The sequence below is a fragment of the Natator depressus genome, chromosome 8 (assembly GCF_965152275.1).
Source record: "Natator depressus isolate rNatDep1 chromosome 8, rNatDep2.hap1, whole genome shotgun sequence".
NCBI lineage: Eukaryota > Metazoa > Chordata > Testudines > Cheloniidae > Natator > Natator depressus.
In genome coordinates, this window is record NC_134241.1 from 63298532 (window position 1) to 63325637 (window position 27106).

The 27106-nt window shown below is 38.2% G+C and overlaps 1 protein-coding gene across 1 annotated transcript in view; it reads right to left on the reverse strand.

The window, feature by feature from the left end:
• Nucleotides 1-27106, reverse strand: part of DENND1B (DENN domain containing 1B) — a 240237-nt gene that overhangs the window by 51237 nt on the left and 161894 nt on the right. Inside the window, exons 11-13 of the mRNA XM_074961176.1 lie at nt 25708-25753; nt 22207-22308; nt 11903-12028 (exon numbers count right to left, since the gene is read on the reverse strand). Coding sequence (XP_074817277.1) covers nt 11903-12028; nt 22207-22308; nt 25708-25753 — 274 coding nt within the window. The remainder of the gene's footprint in view (nt 1-11902; nt 12029-22206; nt 22309-25707; nt 25754-27106) is intronic.

The following is a 27106-nucleotide window of genomic DNA, read 5'->3' on the forward strand; positions in this document are numbered from 1 at the left end:
TTGAGAGAGCATTTCTCATCTAGAACTTACTTCCCCCATTTGTTCAATACATCACAAGTACACTGCAAGGTCCACCTCTTTACATAGGCCTTTACCTGAGGAACTGACCTGTGGCACACTTTTGGGAATGGAAAGTTGTTGATTCTTTTCGAGACATTGAGTCAGCTTGTAATGATTACTCTTTAAATACATACATGCACCTAGAAGTTTCAAAGAGGCTTATTTTATAAATAAAAAAAGCATCTAAAGCTGCATGTAGAGAACAGATAGACCCTCTGATGTTACCAGCATATACCAGGGAAGTACCCTAGAACTTCAAACTCAGGGCATGACAGGTAAATAACTAAGAAAATTATTTTCAAATATTTTGGTTTGAAAATATAAGGTCTAAACTATGCCCCCAATGTGTAAGAGTTCTGAAGAGAGGAAGTGAGCACAAATGAATTTTTCCCTTCCAGTGCATCCATATACAAGAGGCTAGTCCCAGTATGAGGCAGTGTAAAGCATGGATGGGGTGGCGGCGAGCAATACTAAAGGCATTAGCAGCGTAAGAGATGTTGGCTCTAAGGCACCATCTACCTTTGTGATGTGATGACCTTGTTGGGGAGCGTGTTTCATCCATATTTTTAAAGCATAGAGAGGGATGTTCCCCAGCAGGCTTTTTCTAGCATCCACGGGGACATCATATTTCCAGTAAGCACTGTTCTATCTGCGCTCCCTTTGCAGTGCAACTCAGATTCACAAGCAGAATAACTGCATGTTAAATGTAATTTTATTTAGATCCATAAACAGTTTACATTCAAAAACAAAAGCCTTTAAGACTACATTAATTTATTGTTATTCTTACCTGTATAAAGCAGGCTTGCTTTAAAAGTTTTACCGTTTGAAAGATTCTACTCAGGAAATCAAAAATACAGAATAAGAATTCCTTTAGAACCAGCAGAATTTTTCAAATCAGTGCAATTTTTCGGGGCATCCCTTGTACTTCTGAAACTCCATCTAGCAATTGAACTCACACCAGAGTTTTTCAAACCCTTATGTCTTATATTTTATTGGGTAAAATATTTTGATTAACATAAGATTGCATTAGGAATAACCCTGAAGTACTGTAATTATAAAAGGACTCTGAAATGCTTTATTACAAAAAGTAGAGTGAATTACTAAATATGAATAAAAATATTTATATCAGTTTTCTGATATGAACTGCACATTTCTAACAGATTTATTTTTACAAATACTATTAAATAAATTCAGAAACTTTGAGTTTCGGAGGACTATTTCACTGATATTTAACTAGCACACAGTCCATTAGCCCCTTTAGTATTGATCTACAATGTACTTTCAAAGCAAGTTGATCAAAAGCCAGTAGGGATTCTATATTGAAAACTAGACAGCTAATACTCAGACCAAACAATCTATGCCCATACAAGATATCTGTCCTTTTAACAACAGTTGCTATAGAATTTTTTTGCCCTTTTATGGATTGCCGCACACAGCAGGAATCAGTTCCTCTAAGTTGCATTCACATTTTCATTAAGCTATTTATACAGACTCAGATGAAACATTCAAGTTAAACATAAAACATTAAACTAACCCTATATGATTATACTAAAATCAAAATCAATCTTGGTTAGCAGAGATATTGTTGCTTTCCAAATCTCGTAATATTTAACAACAGCAATAAACACATTTCAATTATTTCCATGCACAGAAGTAGTTCAAAAATTTCTTATTTGGTTTTCTTTTCCTACCAAAAAAGTCTGACACTTATGTCAGTTACTCATTATTGTTAATATTAAAGTTTATTTAACATATTTAATTCCATTTTGGTATACAGTAGCTCTATGCTGGTTGCATTATGAGAACAAGGGGAACTGTAGACTCCAACTCTGCATTAACCAAACTCTGAGTCTTTAAAAACCATCTCTACTTTTACATTAAACCATTGCGCTTTGTAACAAGAGTGCATCTAATAGTACCAGGATGAAAATACCACAATTTCTAGCATTCTTAGCAGATAAAGATCCAGATAGTAACCAAGAACAAAGCAGGACTTTATTGTTGTTTCCACTTGCGATGGTGCCAATAAAAGTTACAAACAAATGTCTGAGTTGAAAGTCCTCTGTCATCAATGTTATTTACCTAAAGCAAAATCTAGATTACCTGGCACCTCCTGGAATCACAACTAAGCCATACTGAAGACCCTACAGGCCCAAAGTATGTTTTCCCTGTAAATGAAGTTGTGGCCCTTAATACACTCCTCAAGCTAAAAACCTTAGTGTGGTGTGTGTTAGGATCAAGCATGAGAGTACTGCACCTAATCAAAAGGCCTGTTCTTGCATCAGATTTTCTTTCCTCCAAAAGTGCCTTAGCTGCACCCACTGCCAAAGCCATGCCCAAATTCTGGGAGAAGGGTTAAGGCACATCAGATCCCATTGCAAGGTACTCTTGCCCTCTAAACTTTAACAATCAAATTCTGAAACTTAAGCCTAAATAAACCATAAGCAAATATTTCCCCACAGATAAGTGAACCTGTATGCCATGCTGAAAGTGTAACCAGATAACCTGGCTGCAGATCCTAACAGAATGCCATGGAAGAAGGCATGGTTCACACATACACTTTGCTGGTTAAAACCAGGGTATAAGAACAGAAATCACCAATCCCAAGCATTAAATATACCTAATACCAGTCAGCTAATACCTCTTTTCAGGATATACAAACTTCTTGCTTAACCAGGTATGCCTATCCCCAGTCTGTGTTCAGAACAAGAAAGGTTGTGTAAGCAAAACAGGTTGATCCTGGCAAAGAAGAGGGTGAATGTTTCTAATGAATGGGAGTGGAAGTCTATGCTTGTTAAAGACTAAACATGACATCATAAAAATAAGCAATGGATAAAAACTGTTTACGAATTTGTTAAAAATATTGGAGGGGAATAAACACTTGTGTGATAAAAGTGTAATTCATCATGATAAAGTGGGGGGGGGAATAATCTATTTTACATAAAATAACAAAACAAATCATCTTCCTTAAAAAACATATCTCATTAAAAAAAGAGTTAAGAGTATAAACTGGCATGATTTATTTTCTATGCTAAAAAATTCTGGCTTTCCTTCAAAAAGTTAGGCAGCACAGAAAGATTAAGTCATACAAAAGAAAAATATATTGAAGTTACCTCCCCTTTGGGCGGGGGTAGGAGTGGAGGGAGAATAAACCACCTAACATTAAAACAGAAAGGAAATTGACCCAAACAAAACTTTGAGTAATGATAAGGCTCAGACATCATTTGTGAAAAGGAAATTAAAAGAAAGGCTAACAGATTGCTCAGTTTCTGAAGACTAGGTGTTACAGTTCTTAAACTATACCTGTGTCCTAGTGCTGCCAAGGAGATAATTTGCAACTTTGGAACAGGATATCTTGGCAAAAACTGAGACCTGGTCTAATTGGATACCACCCCATAGGAGTCTTTGGGTCAAATTCAGCAGTGGCATAAATAGTGACATCAATTACATATCTGATGCAAACAGTCTAGCAGTATGCATTGCATAAAGTAAGTTTCAAGTGTTGAGGGAAATGATTGCAATGTTCACATGGTGGGATAAAAGGGCCTGTAGCATAAACACAACATAACAAGAAAGTGAAAATAAAGGGGAGAGAAAGAATACCAATTTTGCACACAAATTGAATGACAACATCTTTATGCTAATTACGCTCCTATAACCTTTGCATCTGATGTGTAACTCATATCTCGGTTTACGTAACTGCAATATCTGAACCATTATGTAAAGTTATGGATTGGTATTCCTAAAGGAATATATTCATAAATGATCTGGAAAAAGGGGTGAACAGTGAGATGGAAAAATTTGCAGATGACACAAAATTACTCCAGATAGTTAAATCCAAAGCTGTTTGCTAAAAGTTACAAAGGGACCTTACTAAATTGAGTAACTGGACAACAAAATGGCAGATGAAATTCAATGTTGATAAATGCGAACTAATGCCCATAGGAAAGAATAATCCCAACTATACATACTAAATGATGGGGTCTAAATTAGCTGTTAACACTCAATAAAGCGATCTTGGAGTCATTGTGGACAGTTCTCTGAAAATATCCAGTCCATGTGCAGCGGCAGTCAAAAAAGTTAACAGAATGTTAGGAACCATAAGGAAAGGGACAGATAATAAGTCAGAAAATATCATAATGCCACTCTATAAATCCATGGAACGCCCACACTTTGAATACTTTGAATACGTGCAGTTCAGGTTACCCCATCTCAAAAAAACTATGTTAGAGCTGGAAACGGTACAGAAAAAGGGCAACAAAAATGATCAGAGATATGGAACAGCTTCCATACAAGGGGAGCTTTAAAAGACTGGGATTGCTCATCTTAGAGAGGATATGATAGAGGTTTATAAAATCATGAATGGTGTCGAGAAAATGAATAGGGAAGTGTTATTAACCCCTTCATATAAATACACGAACTAGGGGGCACCCAATTAAATTAATAGGCAGACGGTTTTAAACAAACAAAAGAAAGTACTTCTTCACACAACACACAGTCAACCTGTGAAACTTGTTGCCATGGGAGGCTGAAAGGCCAGCAGCATAACTGGGTTCAAAAAAGAATTAGATAAATTCATGGAGGATAGGTCCATCAATGGCTATTACTCAAAATGGTCAGGGATGCAAATCCATGCTCCTGGTGTCCCTAAATCTCCAAATACCAGAAGCTGGGACTGGTGACAGGGAATGGATTACTTGAAATTGCCCTATTCTGTTCATTCAAAAACATCTGGCACTTGCTACTGCTGGAAGACAGGATATTTGGCTATATGGACCACTGTTCTCATGATAAATGTTCAAATATTATGGAACCTAATCTGAAAAGGAAGACTTGAGAATGGAAGGCGGGATTCTGGGTTACACCTGTACTGAATAACAAGTTGGGTTTGCATGTGCACAAGTGACTTAAAACTCACCTTCACAATCCCCCAATCCTAGCGATGTCTCTGGGCAGGCATGGTCTCCTGTGCTGAGCTAGAGCAACACACCTCTACCCCGATATAACGCAGTCCTCGGGAGCCAAAAAAATCTTACCGCGTTATAGGCGAATCCGCGTTATATCGAACTTGCTTTGACCTCAACCATTTCCGTTATTAATAGTCACTTCCCGCACCCTGACTGACCCCTCAGAACCCCCGACCCATCCAATCCCCCCCGTTCCTTGTCCCCTGACTACCCTCTCCAGAGACCCCCGCCCCTAACTACGCCTCCCAAGACCCCAGCCTCTATTTAAGCCCCCCTGCTCCCTGTCCCCTGACCGCCTCCTCCAGAGACCCCCCAATCCCTAATCACCCCCAGGACCCCACCCCCTACCCAACCACCCTGCTCCCTGTCCCCTGACTGCCCCGACCCCTATCCACACCCCTGCCCCCTGACAGGCCCCCCGGGACTCCCAAGCCCTATCCAACGCCCCCGTTCCCCGTCCCCTGACCGTCCCGCCCCCAGAACCTCCGAAACATCCAACCCCCTCACTCCCTGTCCCCTGACCACCCCCCGAGACCCTCTGCCCCTTATCCAATCCCTCAGCCCCGGCCCGGCACCCTTAACACGCCACTCAGAGCGGCGTCTCTGAGCCAGACACGTTGACCCGCCGAAGCGCGCAGCCCCACCCCCCAGAGCGCTGCTTTACCATGTTATATCTGAATTCGTGTTATATCGGGTTGTGTTATATCAGGGTAGAGGTGTATATGGATATTTCTAGCTTACAACAGTTGCAAACAGCCCAAAGGGTCAAAAATTAACAGCTGAGAATTGGCATGGCACAGGGATATCCCAGCCACCTCCTTTTCTTCTTATGATGGTTGTTTTCATGGCAGCAAAAAGGGGGAGTGGCCTAACTTCCCCTACATCAGCTCTACTCTAGTAGAGAATCACCCTTATAGTGGGGTAATTCCTGATGGGCCAGGTAAGTAAATTTTATGGCCAAATTCCTCTGGCATAAAGAATCTGACTCAAATCTTGCTTGTGCAGGAGTTGTGTACAAACTCATCATTACTCAGTGAGCCAATTAAGAGGTTTAGTTTTGATTTCATTTCCCATTTTTATAGCCATTTACCAAATAATAGGGAAGAAATAAAGAGAAATGAAGAAAAAAATCAATTTTATTATTTCTCTTAGGATCTAGAATCATAGAATATCAGGGTTGGAAGGGACCTCAGGAGGTCATCTAGTCCAATCCGCTGCTCAAAGCAGGACCAATCCCCAACTAAATCATCCCAGCCAGGGCTTTGTCAAACCTGACCTTAAAAATATCTAAGGAAGGAGATTCCACCACCTCCCTAGGTAAAGCATTCCAGTGTTTCACCACCCTCCTAGTGAAAAAGTTTTTCCTAATATTCAACCTAAACCTCCCCCACTGTAACTTGAGACCATTACTCCTTGTTCTGTCATCAGCTACCACTGAGAACAGTCTAGATCCATCCTCTTTGGAACCCCCTTTCAGGTAGTTGAAAGCAGCTATCAGATCCCCCCTCATCCTCCACTTCATTGGAAATATTGGAAAGGCAATGGTAAATATGGGGAAGTTGTAGGTTTTAGAGTTGTAGGGTTACAGATAGAAAGACACAGAGAGAGAGAGAGAGAGAGTCTGTCTGTCTTTTTACCATTACTGAAATTACCAATGTTTGGAGCAGTATCAACGTGATTGTTTTATATTAGTTTGTTGTAGTACTGTATTAAGTGAGAGCAATGGATTATTATTGCTTTTACAAGGAATAACACCAAAGTAAACTTTTATGAGCAAGAGTGTATTTCTTACAATTATTCTTTTCAAATGATACAAACTATCACCTTTATAGATGTCCTGCCTTTAACAGGACAGTCCCAAGTTTTCATATGATGTGCTGGTGTCCCAGAACTTCTTTCAGTATTCCACTTTTCCATTTCATCAATCTATTTTTTTTTAATAACCATAATATGTATGTTCAAGACATACTGTTATGCTGAGGAAACTTTGTTCTCTGTTTACTAGAAACAAACAGTCCCATGAAATAAGCGTTTACTGTGAAGAACAGTGTTTGGAGTGAATGGGAAAGTTGAATGAGTGCAAACCCTAACAAAGCTGTTTTTACCCAAAGTGAATATTCCATGTTTCAAGCTAAACTCATTCAGTGCATTAGGATATTGGAAAAAAATCCACCAAACTGAAAAATATGCTTTTGAGTCAAAAGCAAACAGTAGTAACCCCAACATACAATTAAAAAAGTGTACTATTGTATGGCTGTTTTGTGACCATAAAAATGGTGCCACAAAAGCACTCCAGGTTTTGATTCTGAAAATATGGTCAATTTATATCATTATAATTGTTTTAAAATTATAGAGTGAAGCTTCTCTTTTAAGTATATTCCTTTAAAATGCCAATGTGAAACATTATATGAACCCCAGTATAAAAGTAGATACTGTCTGTGACTCATATACTGCACCCATCACTATGGTTTCTGGAATGAGAGAGAGTACATTCTCTATACCCATTCAGTACAGGACACATCTCTTCTGAGAATACTGCCAAATGGTGCCAATTAATTGTGATGAGGTTTTTTTGTGATATAGATCCACATCCACTAGCTTTTGAACTGAGATCAACTCATTTCATGTAGGTCTTTGATCAGTCATTAGACAACAACTCTCAGTCACTATTAACCTGGACAAAGTTCAAATTGGTAATCCAGAGATAAAACCTGTGACAGATCCAGACCAGGTACAGGAGTCTGGTAATTTGCATTACCACAAACAGAATCATAGAATACCAGGGTTGGAAGGGACCTCAGGAGGTCATCTAGTCCAACCCCCTGCTCAAAGCAGGATCAATCCCCAATTTTTGCCCCAGATCCCAAACGGCCCCCTCAAGGATTGAACTCACAACCCTGGGTTTAGCAGGCCAATGCTCAAACCACTGAGCTATCCCTCCCCGCCAGGTACAGGAGTCTGGTAAAAGGCAAATATACTTGCCCCTGGATGAATAGTTTTCTGTTCCCTGAGTAACCAGAACAGGGGCTGCCCGAGAGCAATCAGGAACATGCTAGAACCAATTAAGACAGGCAAGCTAATCAAGACACCTGGAGCCAATTAAGAACTTTCTAGAATCAATTATGGCAGGCAGGCTAATCAGGACACCTGGTTTAAAAAGGACCTCCCATCAGTTAGTAGGGGGGCATGTAAGGAGCTGGGAATGAGAGGATGTGCTGCTGGAGGACTGAGGAGTACAAGCGTTATCAGACACCAGGAGGAAGGTCCTGTGGTGAGGATAAAGAAGGTGTTGGGAGGAGGCCACAGGGGATGTAGCCCAGGGAGTTGTAGCTGTCACGCAGCTATTACAGGAGGCACTCTAGACAGCTGCAATCCACAGGGCCCTGAGCTGGAACCCGGAGTAGCGGTTAGGCCCGGGTTCCCCCCAAACCTCCCAACTCCTGATCAGACAGGGGAGGAGTTGACCTGGACAGTGGGTTCCACCAGAGGGGAGGTCTCTGTTCCCCAACCTACATGGTGGATCAGCAGAGACTGTGGGGGTTGTTCTTCTCTTTTTCCCCATGAGGGCCAGTGATGAGGTTATCTGAGCGAACGGCAGATTTGAGCCACAAAAGTGGCCAAACTGATCGCTGCCGTAAATCTCTGAGGCAAGCAAATCCACCAATAAGCACAGGACCCACCAAGGCAGAGGAGGAACTTTGTCACAACTGTAACAACACACTAAGAATCCTGTAAATCAGAAACCTAAAGAAATATGAATTTCATAAACAAATACTGTGGCCTGCATTTCTATTTTATACAGCAATTTAGAAGAGGTCAGATTTATCTCCAAGGAAAAATAGCTTCTGGGCATGGTGGGACCTATATTAGTTAAAACAATATGAACAGCAATTGACATCGAATATTAACACTTGAAATAATGTTAAGTTTTAGCTATATTAGGTATTTAAGTTATATTTTTTCACTTTTAACTGGTATCTGCCAACCTAAGACAGGCTGACAATGGCCAGCAGGCTGAGAAATTCCAAAATGGTACCCCTAATTAGACCCTTTTCCATAGTGATTCCACAAATAAATTTCTCTTATATATGACCACTGGATTAAAAAAAAAGGGGGGGGGGGACCAAAAGCAAATAATCTTGAAAGGAGGAGCTACACAGGTTATTATTAAAAAATGTTTGCCAACTTGTATTACAATTTCATATTATCAGTACAATGGAAAACATGGGTTTCTCAAATTGCAATGGAGCAATTGATGAAAAATTGTAAACTGAAAACTGAAAAATTGTGACTTTTTAAAACCACCAAAGTAAAAAGGGACCTTATGCAGCATCTTGAAGACAGTTATAGATGAACTCCAGCAGACTTACTGAACCAAAAAGGACCTGTTCCTTGGTCATTTCCAGGACCAAACATCAGGTCAGAACGTAAGGAGAGCCTCCTCCACCTCAAAAACACTGTCGTAATCTACATCTGATATATGTGAACGAGACACTGAAATTTACTTGTTTGTTCACCAACAGTCAATGCAAACTGCAGAGAATCAACGCTAAAGACTCCCTTAAAGGTCCACTCTTATACCAGTGAGCAGATGGGCAACCCCATTCTGCAACGGCTGCAGCTTCCAAAGCAATTTCATATAAATCTCATTTGGAACAAATTACATCATTCTATTATGGAGACAGCAAAAGTAAATAACTGTGAAGGTCTGTAATGGGGAGAACTTTGGGTGTCTGAAATGCACTCATAACTCGAGTCCTGCACTGGATTCTACAGATCTTGAAATTTTGCATAGCCATTTTAGATACTATTGCAACGTGGACTTTCAGGTCAAATAGCAACTACTTTAACGCTAAAATTCTGTAGTTGCCAGAGGCCACCCACTGAAAAAAATAGCGCATTCACACATTCCTTAAAATTGCTTATCTCGATTGCTTATACCTGGTACACCATTTCAGTCTTATAGGGGTTCAACTTAGTCAGTTGTCTTTCATCTAAAGAAAAATGCCTGCCAGTCAGAATGCAGTGTAGTTGTAGTTATGTCGGTCCCAGGACAGTAGAGAGACAAGGTGGTTGAGGCAATATCTTTTATTGGACCAATGTCTGGTTGGTGAGAGAGACAAGCTTTCGAGCCACACAGAAAGCCTGAAGAAGAGCTCTGTGTGGCTCAAAAGCTTATCTGTCTCACCAACAGAATTTGGTCCAATAAAAGATATTCCCTCACTTGCCTTGTCTCTGCCAGTCAGAATGACAGTGAGGGGTCAGTACGAAAAAGGTCAACAACAAACAAGACAGCCTGTAAAAGAGAGGCTTGGGCAACAAGAAGGCACCCATCATTACTTCTGATATGTCACATCCCAGAATGAGTGTAATCAGAGATCAACAAACAATTCTGCCTATTAGTATCAGGAACCACAGCCTACCCTCTTACATCTAGTGATCATCTGAATCAGAGGTTGACAGATTTCAAAGGACAGATCCCTCATGTCTATCATAAGATCACCAACAATTCTGTTAACTAGAGCTGAATCCAGGTCATCAAGCAGATAGAATTTAGACAAAAGTGTCAGAAATATCAGATCATGATAGTACTGGAGTTACCAAACCAACATGATCTCACTATCCTTCCCCAAACGGAGATTAGGGACCACTTAGTAGTTTGCAAATAAGTCAGTGTTAGAGGAAAGTATTTTAAGTAGGCTGCTTCTCTGAACATCTACTTGCAGCTGTGAAAGTGCCATCTTTTGATAGGCATTAACCACATCTGTCAGCAATAGGCTCAGCATTACTCCACTAGCATTAACAAAACAGAAAAGACAAAGATCCATTCTAGCTCCAGTCTATGAAGCACCAATTGAGCCTCAGAAACACACACATTCTGAAATTTTGCTAAGACAGACTGGGCTTTCATCCCTTCCTGCTCTATTACTGATATCAAAGTAGGAATGTCACAGGTCATGAGCATGCTAGATTCACCAAACAGCCTGTCAGTGACGAGGGCACGGGCGGTTGTACCGAGTGGTTAGAGCAGGAGCTGGTAGTCAGGAATTGGAGCCCGGTGTCAAAGACCGAATCAGAGGCCTCATGCCAGAGAAGAGAATCAGGAATTGAAGCCAAGAATCAGGAGCAGGTTATCTGGAGTTAGACAAGGCAGGCACAAGGCTGGGGCCATTGGCAGGCACAGGCACTAACACAGCCACTGGCAAATATTTTGAGCAACTGCTGAAGGGCTTCTGCTGCAGGGCTTAAGAGCTGGTGTGCTTCCTCTTCTAACCAATCAGTCAGTGTAGCCAATCAGGCAGCCTACTATCGGCCAGCTGTGCTCCTTAATTTGCCAGGAGACTGGCTCTTCCACAGGCCCTGCTTCCTGACACAGCCAGACCTAAAACAGTTCCACTAGATGATTCCAAGCCTTTGCTAGGAGGTAGTAAAAGATTCTTGGCTTCTACCAAGCTCACTTTTGGTGGATTCTAAGTAGAGAAAATGACCAACCTCCAAATTAGCCAGCCCCTTTCCCAACTTTGTCAGTTGCTACAGTCCATCAATAATCCTAAGTGAGTCATACAAGTAGTTTCTTTATTAGAGCTCCATTTTTAGTTTCAATGAATGAGACAAAGGGAAAGTAGTTTGCTGGCGGGCAAGTACCTACTGTAAGTAAAACACAGATCATTCAGATGCTCAAGGTTCAAAAGTCAAAGAAGCAACTTCTAGATTACCACCTTATTATCAAGTTTAAGATAACATTTAGGACATTTTATTTTTTGAAACCCTTAAGATTGTGATAAGACTTTAGTACTTTTCTTGCAGACAGCAAAATAATGAGTTTCTGTTCTTATGAATAAAGGAAAACAAATTAAAATAATAAAAAGCCTTACAGGTTTGTATCTTAGTGCATCTCTGTAGGATCCAAACAATGCTGCCTGTGTCCTAAGGAAGGCTGTAGCTACTCCATCACCTGTAGCTGTAGACTGCTTCTTCAGTTTATTTTTCAAGGCTGAGACCTGCATGACAGAGAGGAACAGTTAAATTAACACCTCAGAAATTGGTACAGCAAGGTATGAACCCAATCAGCAGGCAAACCACAGTGTCTATAGGTCAGCCAAAAATTCATCCTCCTCCTTGATAGCTTATCTTTTTAACTGCAAAGAGCACCTGCTGGTCTGTTAATTGAAACGAAAGCAGGGGATGATGGTAAAGTGCTAATATAAATTGGTTTATGCTCTCTTTTTTTCCCAAGGCCTCTTGACATAAATAAGCTTTAATTATTTTACAGTAAACTGCTTGTGAGCCACTTTTCTGCAGATTTTTTGCAATCATAACATGTGTCTGCTTGTCTGAGATGAAGCCAGTTGGGCATCTTTCATTTATGCTGTGGAGGGTTATTTTTTAAGGGCACTTAAAGCTCACTTACCACTCAATTTTAGTTTTTTTGTTGCAAACTTATTAGCATACATCATTTTTCATGCATCATGGGAGCTGTTGCCACTATTGTTTGCTAGTTGGGGAAAGCCTGTATAAATTCAATAGTGCAGTGTCTTTAGAATTGGCCTAAGGAATAAAACATCTGAATGGGGTGGAGGGGGTGAAAGGGATGGAGAAGGAAGGGGATAGCACCCTTTTATTAGTGATGAGGCACCTGCATTAAGAAAAACATTAATTCCAGCATCTGATTTCTGAAGATCTACCCTGTTTTATGTGGTAAACAAGTTCTGATTGTACAACTCTGGAAGGCATGAGTAACATTAGATTAAAAGGCCATTCTTTTGTTAAGGAAGCTTTGGAGCAAGATCATATATTTTGGAATTATTCTGATATTCCTAAAAACAAGAAAGATGTGTGAATGCAGTTAATAAGAGCAGTTCTTCCACCCTTGTTTTAAGATGCTGAATACCAGACAGTTGGAGAAAAAAATCAATTGCAATTATTATGAAGATGTATTTCCATATTAATTTTTATTGCAAAGTGCCTTGCAAAACAATACATAAGTTATCAGATTCTGTCCAAAGCATCATTTATTTTCACTTGTTTAACCAGAACATTTAGGCTACCCTTATAAGCACAAAGTATCACTAAAACAGGTTTCATTCTTTTATAAATGTATGCAAGAATGAATATCTTTTTGTTTCTTTATGCAAGCAGTCATGACTGTTCTTGTAGATGATGATTGTAATTGAAGTGTCAACCTAATTAACAACTAAACTTTGAATAATGCTAATGAGAACTGAACACGGCATCAGAGAAAAGACCAGCTCTACAGGTGATAAACCTTCACAGTAGTGACATTTTCCACTGTAAAGTCACAGTTACTGTGATCTGATCAAAGAGAGAGACCCCCATTGGGTCCAATTATAACTATAGTTTTGAAAAAAAATTATTGAGTTCTGATGTTCATAATCTATGCAGAAAGGCCTTTACAGTATAGGTCTTCTCCCCATAGCTGTGATCTTTTCAATTTATATCCAAGCTCCATAGATCCAGATAAAAGTTTAGAGTCTGATTCAGTTAGCCCATGGAGAGCACACACCAATGCTCATTTAAGTATTTTTACTTACACCTCAAAAGAAAAAAAAAAAAAGGAGAGAGTACAAGAAACAGTTACACAGTTCAAGGCTGCAAAAATAAATGCTTGTCATTTCCCTTTCTTTGTTCTGTACTTTGATTATTTTGAAAGTTATTAAAATTGAAGCTTATTTAATTCAAGGGTAAAAACATTCATAAGTTCTTTTAAACGGAGAGATGTGTCAGCAATTACAGTTATATTTCACTAATGTTGAAATAAGAGAGCAAGGGTCAGTGTATAGAAACCTGGTTTGTCAAAAATGAAAACCAGATTTCCACTTTTTTAAATCCAGTAGAACATTTCCTAAATGCAAGAGACAGAAGTTTCCCCCCTTTCCTCCTTAAAAAGAAATTTGCATTCATGTAAATTATATATTATAAATAGGGCTGTGAAAAAAAAATTGTGAAAAAATGTTCATGTGATTCCAAGCCATCTTTGGACAGCAAAATTTTGCATATTGCAATTTAATTTTTTTTGTATGTCATGTCTTGTGTGTTTTCATATGAAAGCTGATCTTCATCAAATTGAAATTTCACTCTTTAAAACAGAGTATTTGGTCTAATTTTTTAAACAAATCTTAGGGGTTCATTTTTTGAGCAAAAGCAATAGCAGAAAATAAACACAATAAAAATCTGGCAGGTTTTCACAAAATGGAAACGTATTACAAAAAGCTCAGACATTTTAAAATGTAATTGAAAATATTTCTCACCTCCCAAATAATGAATTAGGAGACTTTAGTTTCCAACATAATTATGTCAACTGAATTAATTGGTTTATGGTAAAAATGGTTATTGAGACAGGACCTTTTTAAAGAATGCATTCTATTACATACTGGCGAGAAAGGTGTAATTTACCTTACTGCTTGAAATCAATAGAACTATGCATGGTTTTAAGCTATTTATGTGCTAAAGTGTTTTACTGGATAAGTGCCAGAATGCTGAGCACCTTTCGGGCTCAAGCTGCCATATACAAGAACCAGGAGTGTTTAGTGCTGGCAATGAACTTGACGACCAGAGGAAATAAGACCTCAAGCTTGCTCCCTATACATCAGCCTGCAAAGGTAGGTCAACAATGGAGGACCTTATGCTGCACCCATCTGAAATGGTGTTACAGCTCCCTTTCTGTCACATATACCTCTCATCTCTCTGAGGCATTCTGGGTGGTGAGCCAGAATCCCTTTGTGGACTGCCACTTAGGCAACTCCTTCCTCATCCCAATGTAAGATCCAGCTATCCAAACTAGAGGACAACCCTTAATGTTCTAATGTAGCTTCTGATGGACTGATACTTATTTTTTGCCCAGAGTCCTAAAGAAGTATTGCTGCTAGAAAAAATTGAGCCAAATGGAACAATTAGCACCTAACACAAGTGTCTACCTCACTGATGAAAAAGGGATAAACCACACTCTGTTGATGCATCACCAGCTTCACCACAAGGTTAACCAAGTAATAAATTTATCTTAAATATGATTATGACTTCTGCAGTGCCACGGGTGTGCTCTACAGACATTTAAAAACAACAGACCACTCCCCTGAAGAGCTTACTGTCTAAGGCCCCCATCTTGCAAACATAGTATAGTTACATGCATAAGCACTTGCATAATCAAGCTCCAAGTTTAAAGATCACTAATGATTAAATTAAGCAATGGAAATGTCAGAAGAAGGGAGGGCATAGATTATTAAAAAAATATGTTGCTTTGGCATGACATACATGGATCTTGATGTCTCTATTTATTTTTTCATATGGATGGATGGGAGAGCTAGAGATTACCAGTGTATGTTGATGATTCACCCACCCAACTATCTTTGTAAGCAAGGACAAAACACATAGTCAGCAATGACAGACTGAAGAGCACGGGAAGGTACATTTTCTGTTGAGAGGAGAAAGAGTTGGATGGGAGATAAGGGAGCTTGTGGGAAGAGAGGGTGTGTAAGGGTAGAGGTGAGGGAGGAGAAAGGATGTAAGGATTAAATAAAGCTTGGTGAGGGAGGGACCAGCCTATATGTTCAGTCAATCAGAGACATGAAAGATAAGCAATCAATATGGTCAAAGCCTTGTATGGTAAGAAGTAAGCTATACACATGGGAGAACTTCACCATCTCGTGGGTCTATCTGGTATAAATAAGAGCAGGGTGTGTAAGCATAAAGGCAAAGGTACTCCCCTATAAAATATGGTAAGAATTCTACTCACTCCAAGACAGACTGTGCTCTAGCAGTAAGAGTTGGGTTAACAGCTCCCATACAGACTGCTAATGAAGGCAAATCTATCCTCCAAAAGATTATTTTATAGTTCAAGGGAAGCTCCCATAAGTTCCCACCTTCCCCAAGAACACTGGGCTACAGGCAAGGGTAGCTCCACCAGATCATAATGGACTTCCCACTCTTGGCAATTATGGTTTGCCAGTAGTTCAGGTATTTCCCACAGACCATATGCAGTGGCAAGAGCTTCTTTAGCAGTGTCCCCACAAGAACCGTGTCATTGGCGTGGTATCGGCACAAGGTTCTCCAAAAAGAACCTAGCTAAAGAAAGCAGTGATTAAAACAAAGGAGAAGCTTGAAAGTAAGCCAGACTGAACTAGGATAAATCAGTACTTGAGGAGTGATTCAAGCGTGTACAGAGGAGGGGAAAGGTGCTGTGAAGTGCTCCTGAAAGGATTAATTTCAATTACTTGGCTGTGGGGTGGAATCTTGGAGCATGTTAACAGGGAAAGGTGGAAAAATAATTTGCGAGAGGTGGTAAGCCAAAGAGGGGAAATGTGAGTCACCTGGGGTGACATGATAGTGGCAATATTAGTAACACAAATGGATAAAACAAAGATTAACAAATTTCAAATGTATATTTATACAATATCAGTAACAAAACCAAACATGTTATAAGGTTGAAAGTGAATTGTTATGTAGCTTGTATGGCAGTTGGTGCTCAGGAAGCCACAAAAGCTAAAACTGGAATCAAGCAATTCACAGAAGGCAGGAATAACAGTCAAGTTTGCTTCCAGGAGACACTAGTGATCCATTAGGGCAGTCAGAGATGGGGTTCTTAAACTGCACTGAAAGCAAAATGTTTATCTTTATCTTGCCCTGACCATTCTTGGATCCTCTTGGGAAGGTCACTTCACTGACTGTTAAACACTAGCAAGCAAGGTTAAAGCAGAGATGTGGAAAAGTTGGAACTAATAGGATATCATCAAGAGACTGTCGGGATTTCTGGTTGGTTGGCTGGTGCTTTTTACCACATGCTGGGACATTCTGAAACATAAAATCTAGACAGATTAAAGAGGTAAGCAAAGAATGTGTCACAACTTTGGAAATATTCACTGTATTCCCCTGAAGATTTTAAACTTTCAAAAATGCAACTGACTCAGGATAAAATATCATCAGTTTAAACACATGTGACTTGTACCCTGATTGCTTGATATATGTCAATGAACCCTGTAAAGGTGACTGAAGCCAAAATTCACCCTTCATAAGAAGAATAAATAAATATTTTATGATCAATATAAATACTCATTTATATTTAATATTCCAATGAAAACATTTTGGGGGGATTTTTAATTGAAACATTCCCTTGGGGTTCTTGCAACCCCCATACTTTGTGCTACATAGTGCATGAGGGCAAAAAAGTAAATATGACAAGAAACTAACTAGTTTCTTTTTATTGCCCAAGTAGAAAGAAATATAAAAGTAAAAACAGAATGAATGATGCAAAATAAATTCATAAAATTCTCAGTTTTCATCATTTAAATTGTTAACATAGTTTAAAATGTTTATTTTTAATCTCACTGTGGACCCAGTCCTGCACCAAAATTTACCAAAGTTTTCACAAGTTTACTTTAGAGAATTTACAAACAAACTTTAATAGAATATGGGATCCAATCTTTGTAGTCTGTAAAACTTCAATCCTGCAGGCCAAATTCATGCAAGTGGTCTCTCTGAAATCAATGGGATTACTCACCCAGGCCTTGATCCTGCAAACACTTATACATGTGCATAGTCCCTACTCCATAGTACCTAAGTAAACCAAGTGCTCAAATGTTTACAGAATCAAAGTTGGGTGAGTAGTCCCACTGATTTCAGAAACCACCTGCATGAATTTGGCCTGCAGGATTAGAGCTTCAGAAACTGCCGGACTGGATCCAGTATTCCTTTAAAGTTTGATTGTAAATTCTCTAAAATAAACTTGTCACAGGCCTCTTGACACAAATCACATGTTTGTTTGTCTACAAACCTAAGCACAAAGTTCTCGAATCTCCCAAGTGGATATTCAAGATATTATTCCAGTCTGAGTGGGAATTGCTTATGTTTCAATCAGCATTCCTATTAAATCAAGCCACTGTAAGAATAAGACAAGTGACAAGCAGTGAGAAAGTGGATTGGCTAAAGAACAGAAGTGGAGGGCAGATTAAAACAAATTTACTTAAACAAAAGGTAACCTCAGAATATGGAGATCATTATTTTAATGAAAAGAGTTTCTCTACGCACAGACTTTGGACATCTCAGCCCTTCATCATCTAACACTAAATATCCATTTATTTTTAACAATGACAGGTATCTGCTTAAATGTAGATATTTCCAAAACCAAATAGGGTTCAAAGAATGCTGTAATTTTTAACCTAATATTCTAAATTCTAAACGTATACCAAGGTTCACTGTGATGCCAAATGACTGTAAAAATCTCTGCACGTAAGCAACTGGCTCTCACAATATTGCCTACTTTGCTAGCCAGCCATTCTGAATTTCTAATGGATTAATAATTATTTTTATAATACATTTTCCTACTCACACTTCATAAGTAAAAAAATTTAAATATTCTGACTAATGCAATCAGTGTCACAGTTAGGAACTAATCACACTTTATTTTACAACAGCACTAACTGTTGTACTTTGAGGAATAACATTCACAAGAACTACTATTCAAAGCAAATACTCAGTTTTCTGAATAAATTAGAGTCTACTTATCAAATATGGAGTGGATTTACGGTGTTGAAACGGGTTTACTTTACGTATGTAAAATGTAATTCTTGATGAAAAGGACACATATAGGTACTGTTCTGCATTCTAGTTTCTAAATGCTATACAGACCATCTCTCTTTCAGTTGCTCTATAGTTTTTTAGTACTTGACACCATTATTTAACAAAATGCAGAAAATATTAAAGAAATCATAATTTTCCACAAATCATATAAATATTTCGCAAAGCATTGGCACACAGCAAGACAAGCAGAGGGCCCAATCCTGAGGTCAATGGAACTGCTCATGGTATTAAACACATGACATCAGTCTTGCAAGTCTTTATGAACGTGCTTAGCTTTAAGTACATGAGTAGTCCCACTGACAAAGTTAAGCATGTGTGTAAGTCACTGCTGGATTGGGCACAGCATTTATAATTTTGAGGTTCTTGGAGTCTCAACCACCACTGAAAACTTATAAGGCCTTACAAGAAGAAAAAATGGTGTTCTAAGGACTATTGTATTAGAAAATTTACTCTTATTGAAATAGCTGCTTATTTTTCTTTAAAGAAATGAGACAAATCTATAGTGAAATGATGAAATCTAAAAACAAGTGTTCTTGTTAGAAGACAGGAAGAAGGCTTTTTCCCCCCTTAAGGAAAACAAAGGATTCCTGAAAGTCTTGCACTGATTTATTTTTCCAATTTTAAATACCTTAGGAATAGCGGAACTGCTACTGGCATGGTAGTATTTCTAACAGTCAATAAATCTAGAATATTATGTGTGAATATTGGAATGAAGCCATTAAGAAGATTACAGCATGCAACGCAGCAGAGGGTCCACATGAAAAAAGGACTGGTAATTCAGGACAACTGTGACCACTGACCTTTGAACAGTCAAGACCACTGGTCAATCTGACAAAATAATAGAGTTCACATGCACAGAAAGTTATCTAGCCTGTAAGTATAATTTAAATGCTTAAGTGAATGATTTTAAAAGGTCCTTTAAATCTCAGTTAATTATAATGAATTAGACATAATATCAAATAGTAATTTTTTCAGATTTCATATTATATTTTTTTTAAGAAATCCATTCACAATACAAGAAATATTAACATTTTAATAGTCGTATTACTAGACTTTGCTAAACTGTTATATGCCTCGCCACTGAAAACATATTATCTTCAGGCTTATTGATTAAGAAAGCTGTTATCCAATTTCCTTTTAGACACAAGAGACAGTTTTAGAACATCCTTTGAAAATGTTAAATTTATTATGGTGGCTTGTTAATTTGTCTGAAATCAGTTTTTGGAGGGGGATGGTAAACTTAAAGCTGCCTTTATACTTTCAGCAGTTTGTTCTGGTTTAACACTCTTAATTGCTATTCCTGATTATATATTTTTTCATCAAAAGGTTTATTACCCTTGTCTGTACATTTGTGGGCTTTATATGTATTTATATGTTTTACATCTGCAAATATATGCTGTGATCTTTTCAATTTGATCTATCATTTTTGTTCTATATTGTTTATAATATACTTGAAATATTAAAATCCATATATTAGCAATTGTAATTTCTCTTACGAATGAAAGACAGTTTGCTCTCCCCGGTCATGTTATATGCCCAAATCTGTATACTGTCTGTACCCTTTGTTTAGGATTTTTCACTCACATTTGTACGTGTTTTTAATTAACAAATTAGTTCCACACAGAAAACTGTTTCACTGCTCAAGTCAGAAAGAGATGGGGAGACTCAAACAAAATATAAAGTAACTTACTAAAACTTGTTTCATCCAGAAAAATATGTTCCAATAAAATCTGGCAAGTGAGACATCTATAAAAACACAGTTTCCCTGTTTTGTTCCATACTCTATATGGAATGTTGTATTTTATAAAAAGTCCATTGTGCACTCTATGCGCCTGGGTAACCCTTATTAACATTAACAGCACTTACACGCACACATCCTGGGGGACAGCATACCTCTAAAGGTATGGGAGTTTGTGTTCACTAATTTTATTTTAATCCAGCCTGCCTAATCAGAGTATTTTGATAAGCATGTTTAAAAACAAAACAGATTTCCTTCAATGTGTGCACTCTTTTTTACAATTTGAAATCATTGTCACTTACAATACTGGTCTATAACTGAAGATTACGCTTAATTCTGAATTTCACATCTAACTATCACGTCACAAAGGATATATGCTTTATGGCATATATTCTAACCTCAACAAAATAACATTTTTCACTTAATGCAAAGTCAGCCAGACTTACTGACACAACAATGAATGACTGGTAGTTTTTGATTTAACTTGTTATTCTTATAAAAAATACAATACATTTTAAATGACTGACAAATATACCACAATCAGATTAAATATAAACAATATCAAATTCTTTTATTAGATCTTGGAGATTGCTGTATTTGACACTTTATCTGGTCAAACTATGCCTTCATTATCTCAAAAAAGTTAAGAAAGTAATAATATTAAAATAAACTATCTGTGACCATTAATGTATGCATCAGGATTTTGCTTTCTGTTATATTTGTACTCAGACAAATTACCACTGAGATAAAGATAGGGCTCATCAGTCACTGTAGTGCCTTAGTTTGGTTAAAATACTGAGTTTTAAAAAGACTGCTATTTTGGAAACAGGCTACTATTTGATTTCACTCCTTTCTATAAGATACTTTTTGTTGACACACATTTAAAATAGCATACTACTATTATATCTTGAATATCTAAAACTTGAAATACACACATTGGTATCAAAAGGGCATCCTTTCAGCACTATATTAAGGAAAAGCAAGGTAAGTGTAATGCATTTTTGAGAGCATTTAACATGAAATACAGAATATGTTCCATTATAAGCAGCAGGGGAAAAAAAATCTTTGCAAGATCAAAGTCCAGAAAGAACTGGCACTTAATTTATCATCCTTTACAGACAAAAGACAGTTTTCGTCATTTCAAAAGGATCAGATGTCTTTTATGACAAACTGGGTTAGCAGTTTAATTTACAAATAGAATTCTAAGTAAGCAGTCTTTGCTCTGCCAAAGCAAATGACAAACAGTGTAGGTTTTCATTCATGCGACCCTCAGCAGGATAGAAGAGATTAAAATAAAACTGAAATAATTTAGAGAAAACAAATAAATGTTTCAGAAAGTTGAAGTTGATCAAAGCCTGAATTTTCTGACCCCAACTGTACAAGCATTTCTTATTATATTGACCAGTGCCATCAGATCATTAATTAAAAGGAAAAGCGCTGGCAGGTGGCAGGGAAGCAGAAGCCGATAATTGGCCCCCTTCTTCTTTTTGCCTTCAAAAACTCTCTCGTTCTTTTGCAAGACATGCCACTAGGCAGACAGAAATGCCTACTTTGTAATATAATGATTAAGATGAGATGAAGAGACTCTTGCGTTTAAAGCAGCAATGCCTAATGAATGCAGCTAGCTTTATAATTATGATCCTGCTTTTACAATAAGGAATATGATGTTCCATTCAACATCTCCTCAACTGTCAAAAAAAGTTAAAATCTTAAATATGGGGCCACAGCTGGTACTTTTTTTCCTTATTCCTTTTATTTCAGTTAGCAAAAGCAGGCAAAAATCACTATTAGTAATTTAAGCTACTAGAAAAGAAAAAAACAACAACAACATGAAATACCCATCAGACTTACCACTTCACTAGGTAGGTTGTTCAGGTCATTAAATGGGTTTTCTAGAGTGTTTGTGTCAACATTTAGCATAACCACATCCTCCAGTGATCTATTTTTTACTCTCTGTTCAAGAAAAAATGCAAGAGAGGGTATTCGTATTTTAATACATTGTCCTCATAAATTACACAATTTTCTATGCTTAACTGAGGATTATATGAGGATTATAACAATTTACAAATAAAAGAAAAAGCAACATTTTCATGTTTTGGATCAAGGATATCATTATATGAAGTTTTAAAAAGTACTTTCCTCTTCAGTAAACAGCAATAGTGCAAAAACTGCATACACTTTGAAATAGTAGAATGTACTGTATGGAACCTCAAAATTAAAATCCATAAATTTATTCAGATATTTTTCTGGACAATTTCTGTCCTCAATTTACATCCACGCAATCCTGTTGCTGGCAATGGGGTTGCACAGATATAACTGAAGGCGCAATTGGATCCTTCATGCTGAAACTGTTTGGATAACTATTAACCAGTTCAAAGAGTTTTCATTTGTTTATTTTGACCCCAGTACTAAAATAATGTGGGATGAATCTATGAGTGGGCACTTAGGGGACACAGCATTATACTTTAACAATTGGTTGATGATATTTATGCCTAGTATCTATCTTTATGTGTTTCAAAGTTTTCAAAATCACAAATGAATTATGTAGCCCCAAGAAGTATGGAGATTGTGAAAGTGGCAAAATTGGGTTTAAAAAACAGTACACAATCACCATTTAATTTCAGGGAAATTATAAAAGGTAAAATGAATATACTGTAATCTGTGACATAATATATGCACCCAGTTTGCCTTTTATTTTTAAAGAAAAAAATTAAGCTTACAATGAGGAAAAAATGTGAAGATTTGCCTAATAAACTCTATCACGGGAGCCGAACAAATGATTTGGGTGACCATAATGTTACAGCAGTTTGACGTCTTTTACATCAGCATGTCAGAATAGCATTGTCTGCCAGCCAGCCAAAGAGCATGACGATTGGTGAGACAGCTGCAGCTACAATTCATTTACTACTGAAACAAAGGAAGGTGCTGAATAGCAGTTGAACTATAGATGGGAAGGGCATGGCATAAAATATAAGGAAGAGGAAAGCAAATGATCTCAAAATCCTTACTGTGAAAGGACTAGTCAACAGGTTCAGCACTAACTAAATATCAAATTAAACTGTTAGCATTCTTTTAAACTAAAATCAGAAATGTTAGGTATCATCATTATTTGAAATCTATAAATGACAGGAAGCAGATCAGGTGAACTTGTAGTTGTTTCTATCATTAGGAGCGATGGAACAGGGAAGCCAACGAGGCACTAGTGCCACCACAATCGAAATATTGTAGGGGCTGATGTATGTTTCTGTCCTGCCATGTCTTCTGCCCCACAATACCTCAGAGGCAAGAACAGAATCCCGGTGTGTTTCTAACCCCTTGCACACAACAGGAGGGAAGGGGGAAATAAGAGTGGGGCCTGGAGGAAGAGCGGGACTGGCTGCCATGGGGCATGGGATCAGGCCCACCACCTGTTGGGGAGTATGTAGGAACAATTATCCTCTTCCTCTTTTATTTCACTTGACTAGCTGTAGAGGCTGTGGCATCCAGGGTTGGTGGGCAGCGACCACACAGGGGTGACACAGCTTATGCCCTGAGCTGGCTGGGGGAGCTGGCTGCTCATGTGACTCCCTGGCCAAGCCAGGTCAGTCTTTGGGCCATCAAGGGTCCTAGAGGAGACACTAGGCCCAGGAGCACACGTGTGTGCCACCAGGATGGAGTGGGAGACAGGGCACCAGCATCTAGGCAGGGTGCATCAGCACACAGGAGACCAGCCACCGATGGAATGTGGAAACACAGGGCACCAGCGACCAAGGAACTGCCATAGGACCAGAAATAAAACCTCTTCCCCTATCCAGCCTGGAGTAGGCTATGGAACTGCCCTTGCTCCCCCTCTCATCCCTTTGCCCCAATTCTCAGCGAGGGTCTGCCCTCCCCACTGCCTCCTGACATTGCTTTCCTTAAACAGTTGATCTTGTTGATAAAACAGCACAACTTAGGTTTTCCAATGTCTTCTGCCCCAATTAACTACACTTACAGACAGTGTCTGAAACCAGAGATTTGTCTGCTGTTCATTTTACTAAAGGTACACAACCTAGCATGTGACCCTATTATTAAATACTTTAGGACATGAATCTGCATCTTTATTCTTTACTTATTTTCACAAACTCCATTATTATGCAAGAATATGGGAGAGAGAAGCTGGTCCAATAAAAGTTATTTCCCCATTCACTTTGTCTCAGAAAAGAGACACATTCGGAGAATTCCTGTCTCACAGATTAGCAAACAGGGAACATTATGAGGTGAGCTAATGAAGGTTACTTAAGGAAAAGTAAATGTGAGATTGCACTATCAAAATTCTCCTTCGAATCAATGCACTAATGTCTCCACAAAATATGTCTAGAACGCTGCAAATGTACTTAAATGGAACATGAAGCACATGGGCAATTCTACATTAACCATCCTAAAATTAACCTGAATCTTCCATGACTACTGAATGACAGTCTAATTTACTATTATCATTATTTTTGTTATCAGAAAAAACTTAAGCATTCAGGCACATTTGCAATGTCTACAGCACTAGTGAACCAGTTTTTCTAAGTTTTTTAAAGGTTAGAGATTCCATAATAGTTTATGGGATGACAACTGTATACAAGGAGATGAAAAGCAGCAGTTTCTTCAACCTTTCTTTCTCATTCTATTAAATGAAGTATTGTAGCCTGAGGGTATGTCTACACTGCAACAAAATATTTGTGGCTGGCCTATGTGATCTGACTTGGTTTGCAGGGCTATAAAATTGCAGCATAGACATTCAGGTTTGGGCTGGAGTCCAGGTTCATGGGGGGGGAGGGCCCCAGAGCCCAGGCTGTGGCCAAAATGTCTACACTACAAATTTATAGCTCTGCAGCCCGAGTCCCGCAAGCCTGAGTCAGCTGACACTGGCCAACCGTGGGTGTTTTACGGCAGTGTAGACATATGTTAATTAAGTTGACTTTCCACTAAAGACTAGTAAAGCAGGTATACTCTATTTTACACAGGAGGTCAAATACACCTAACATAATGCACAAGAAAATTCATACAAAGATAGTTAAACTAAGTATAAGCAAAAGCACATAGTGCAAGCCCTGAATATCCACATAGCACATTTGAAAACACAACTTTTACCAAGGACATTTCTACTTCCATGGTGCTTCCAGTGTTTGAAGTCAGTCATTTCATTTTGCTAATTAAACTGGTAATCATTCTCTAAGGAACTTCATTAAAATTATTCTCTATAATATGTATGTTCTTAATAAAACAATTGACAAAATGCTCACCAATCCTTTCTCCATGAGGAGAAAAATAATGCCCCCTGTAATCTTTTCCATTCTCACACACATATATGAAATATAAAGGGTTAGTTTGAAAATTACTCACTTCTATTAAGCTTAAGTGGACTCCAATTAGATACGGCATTGGTGCACTGAAATAAAAAATGAAAAAAAAATCATTTTTTCTTGAAATACAAACCACCAGTATCTTCATCATCATCATATGATAAACAAATATAGAAAAGCTCTACATAAAGCAGACTCCAACTGGTTTTCACCATTTAAAGCAGTACTGAGCATACACATCTTTAGTCTAAATTAAGCAGAGGAATTTATTCTGTTTTTAAATCTCCAACAGAAGCGGACTCTCTAGAACTCAAGACACAGTACCCAACTATGGGAATTAAGACAGATAAAATCAGATTAAGGCTGGCTGAGCTGAGTAAGTAAGGCTGGCTGAGCAGCTTGGCGGGACATACATTCTAGCCAGCCTGAATCAGATCTCTTTGACTTGGCTTGAACTTAACCTGAGTAGCGCAAGTTCAGGTTCAGCAGACACAGCTGTAGTGCTAACCTGAGGGAGCCCATACTCCATAAGTTTGGCTCCAGAGTGAGAGTTGCATGAGGAAAGCTGATTTAAGAAGACTTTTATCTGCCATTCTGGAGAATGTGTTCTTCTTGGCTGATGTAATGGGAATGATTACATCACCATATTGTACCATAAATATCATAAAGATGTGATGCCAGTTTGGGTTCTCTATGCTTTGTGGCTACAATCCAGGCCTTACACCCTTTACATTAGCCCAGATCCTAATGCCTATCTTTGTTATTGGGAGTTTTAAAGTTGTATAATACTAAACTCTATACCGTAAGTCTCTCATTCCATATCATAAGTCTGTCATTTCAATGGTGAACTAAGACAAGAAACTATACGCTGTCCAACAACCACCCAAAGTAGAACATGAAATGATGCATTCCAATTCAGGTGAAGCCACCAGATTTAGACCTCTGAGAGTACAGTATCAGTAAGATATTGTAGTCAAGTTGAGATGATAAAAGCGTTTATCACCATTTCTATCTCTTTCCAAACCAGTAGCTTATTCAGTCTCACAAGTAAACTGATTATCAAAAGAAAGATTGGATGCATACTAAGACTTCATGCTCAAAGAAAAAGTTAAAGCAATGCTATCATTGGGAATTAGAGAAAGGAGCATCATTTAAAGAGTGCATATGACCCATTGTACTAATTAATAACATCGTTTTACTTGAATTTAATTTCCATAAGACTACAGCCAATGCTTGATATCAGGGGAAAATATTGACAAAACTAATGTGGAGAAATTAATTAGAGTTAGCTACACTGACAATACCCATATCTGTAAGAAAACAACTATAAATGGTGGAAAAAAGATCCAAGAACCAGCATGCAAACACTGAACAGCAAGGTAACTACCAAAGGTGTACAGCATAATAGCACGCTAACTTAGATATATGAAACAAACTTG